Genomic DNA, 2636 nt, shown 5'->3' with positions numbered 1-2636 from the left:
AGAGCCCACCAGCCCATGAGACGTGGGCCTGGGCCATCAGGAAGCCTGGCTCCAGACTCCGCTCGGAGACGTGGGGTCCATCCCAAAAGTGGGCTTCTGGCTCAGATTTACCACTCAGCCCCCACGGTGTCGGCCGCTGCACGCAGGCAGGCCAGGCGGCCGAACCTCCCCGACACCGCCTGCCCGGCCGAGGGCCCTTCCGGGCCCCTGTCCACCTGCACATACGAAACACAGGCAGAGCACGAGGCAGGGGCCTGAGAGCAGCTCCCGAGGGGACCGACCGGAGGCTATGTCCCCCTGAGCCAGGCGCAGGCCAGGCCCCGCCCCCCAAGAAACGGCTTTGTGAGCCGCAGCACAGGCGTGACAACCCGGGTGGTGACGTGCTGCTTGCCTTCCAGGCCACTCAGAACCGAAAAAAGATCGGAGGATGAACGAGAGGGAGGCCGGACGGACGCCCCAGTTTTCAGAAAGTGTCAGGGAATCAGTGGCCTTTGCCAGACGGGACAATTCTGAGCTTCCCTCTGAACTGCTGCTCAAGGAGGAAGGGCTGCCGCCAAGGTGACCAGAGTTAAGGACCGTCATTCCCGGTCACTCCCAAGTCAAAAGTTACTCTGAAGGCTCAATCCCCACACAGATGAGAGGCACACTGGGGGATGTGAGAGGGTCCGTGGCTGAGTGGATGTCGGTGTCCTGCCCGTGATGCTGCACTGTGTCTGGGACACTGGCAAAGGCACACAAGATCTATGTTGTTTACTAAAGCCATAGTGACTCCACAATGACCTCAACAAAAGTTTCAATTAAAAACCACTCAATCCTCCTATATTGTGGCATTTTACAAATGAACAAATGTCTAGCACCCAATACAGCACTAAAATCAAATCGAACCCTCCACGAATTTGGCAGATGGCCCGACCCGGACACCAGGCCAGCCCCGGCCCTGGCCCTTCCAGGGCCACCAACACCATCTGGCAAAGGGACCTTCACCAGAGCGGGTCACAAAGGCCCTAGGTCCAGGGCAGAGGGTACAGACGCCCGTCAGGGAGCAGCTCAGCCTGCAGGGCTGGGAAGGGCACACGCCACGTGGCACCCCACACGGAGGCTGAGCAAGACAGGTTTTCACTGTCCTCTCCGATGGTCACCGGAACGTGACAGGAAGCTGTGTCCCTCCGTCCGTGCTCCCCAGAAGAGCAAGCCGGCTCCCTCCCGCCCACCACAGCACATTCAGCCTCTGCTTCCGAGTCCCTGGTCATTAGTTTTCAGACAACAACATAAATCGCCATCGGTCTCTGCGACATTCCGGCACCGCTGCCGCGTGACGAGCCGGCGGCTGGCCACTCCTCACCAGCGGGGCCTAACAGGGGCAAATGGGGCAAGAGCTCTGTTGAAAACAGGAATTCTAAGGATGAGGAGCTGGAATCGTGCTTCTTTAAACCAAAGCTGTGCTCTGTGACGCGGCCCTGGAGTCGCCAGTGTGACATCAGCTACTAGGAGCCAAGCACGGGCCACCTGCACCTCGGACCCCGCTTTCCAGGAACGGCGCGGCAGCGGTCCAGGCCAAGCATCGGCCTTTTAACGTGTTATCTGTAGCTCTACTGCCACGAGTCACAAAGTGATGGCTACACCTCGGGCCCCAAGGACATTCTGTCTAAACGCCCGGATCCCAGGTCAGAAAGACTGACGTAGGCTGACGTAAGGCAGGTGTGACCTCAGTCTTCACGTGGCACAGTGCATGCAAGGGGCAGGGGCGGAGCCACGGGCCTTCACATTCTCAGTCCCCACCATGACCCTGAGGCCTCGCTCTGTCTCCCTGTGACTCCAGCCCCTCCTCTCTCACAGGAGGACACAGGTCAACTACAGAGGGTGACGAGACTTCTGACAGGGGCTCTGGGGCGATAAGCTCAGTGACCCAGATACGAGCTCCTATCCGTGAATTTACCTAAATGCCTCGTGCTGGGACACTGGAGCAACCTCGTGGCGGTGCCAAGCCCCGCGGACCCGTGCCAGGAACGCGTGACAGCCACCGTCTGCACCCAGCATGGACCAGCACGACCGACACGGTCCCCGTGCTGGAGCAGAGCTCGGCCTCTTCAGGGCCTGAGCCAAACACTCGGCGACCCACACCCCTCCACTGGCTACACAACCACGCCAGACACACCACACCTGCTCCCGCTGGAGCGGGGCGGGGAGCCACACCATCGAGACGAGAGGGCCCGGCAGCACCCGTGGGTGGCTGGGACAGTCCCTCCTCCAGACACCCAGACAAAAAGCCTCCAGAAGTACCCAGAAAGAGCACAGGGCCAAGGTCGTGCGGCCCATCTGCAGGACCCAGGAGCGGCATACACACACACACGCACTCACACACACGCGAGCACACACCCCTGCCGTGATGTCAGCTGTGAGGGGTTGACCCCACCCTCCACGGAGAAGCACCTTTTAAAACACACCAAGACGGAGCCCTGGACCTTTCCCACGAATTTCGGTTTCCAAAACTAACAGCCAAAGGGGGGCCCAGTGTGCACTGACGGACAGACGGATAAACGAAATGCGGCCCAGCCACACAGCGGATGTCACTCGGCCTCAAAGAGGATGGAGATTCGGACACGTGGACGAATCCTGCGGGTGGCGTGACCAGTAAA

The 2636-nt window shown here is 60.3% G+C and overlaps 1 protein-coding gene across 1 annotated transcript in view; it reads right to left on the bottom strand.

Annotated features, from left to right (window-relative positions):
* Positions 1-2636, bottom strand: part of NPHP4 (nephrocystin 4) — a 183633-nt gene that overhangs the window by 155682 nt on the left and 25315 nt on the right. Inside the window, exon 7 of the mRNA XM_023535625.1 lies at positions 112-215. Coding sequence (XP_023391393.1) covers positions 112-215 — 104 coding nt within the window. The remainder of the gene's footprint in view (positions 1-111; positions 216-2636) is intronic.

This window comes from Pteropus vampyrus, unplaced genomic scaffold (genome assembly GCF_000151845.1).
Source record: "Pteropus vampyrus isolate Shadow unplaced genomic scaffold, Pvam_2.0 Scaffold142, whole genome shotgun sequence".
Classification (NCBI taxonomy): domain Eukaryota; kingdom Metazoa; phylum Chordata; class Mammalia; order Chiroptera; family Pteropodidae; genus Pteropus; species Pteropus vampyrus.
This window is presented reverse-complemented; position numbering and strand designations above follow the sequence as displayed.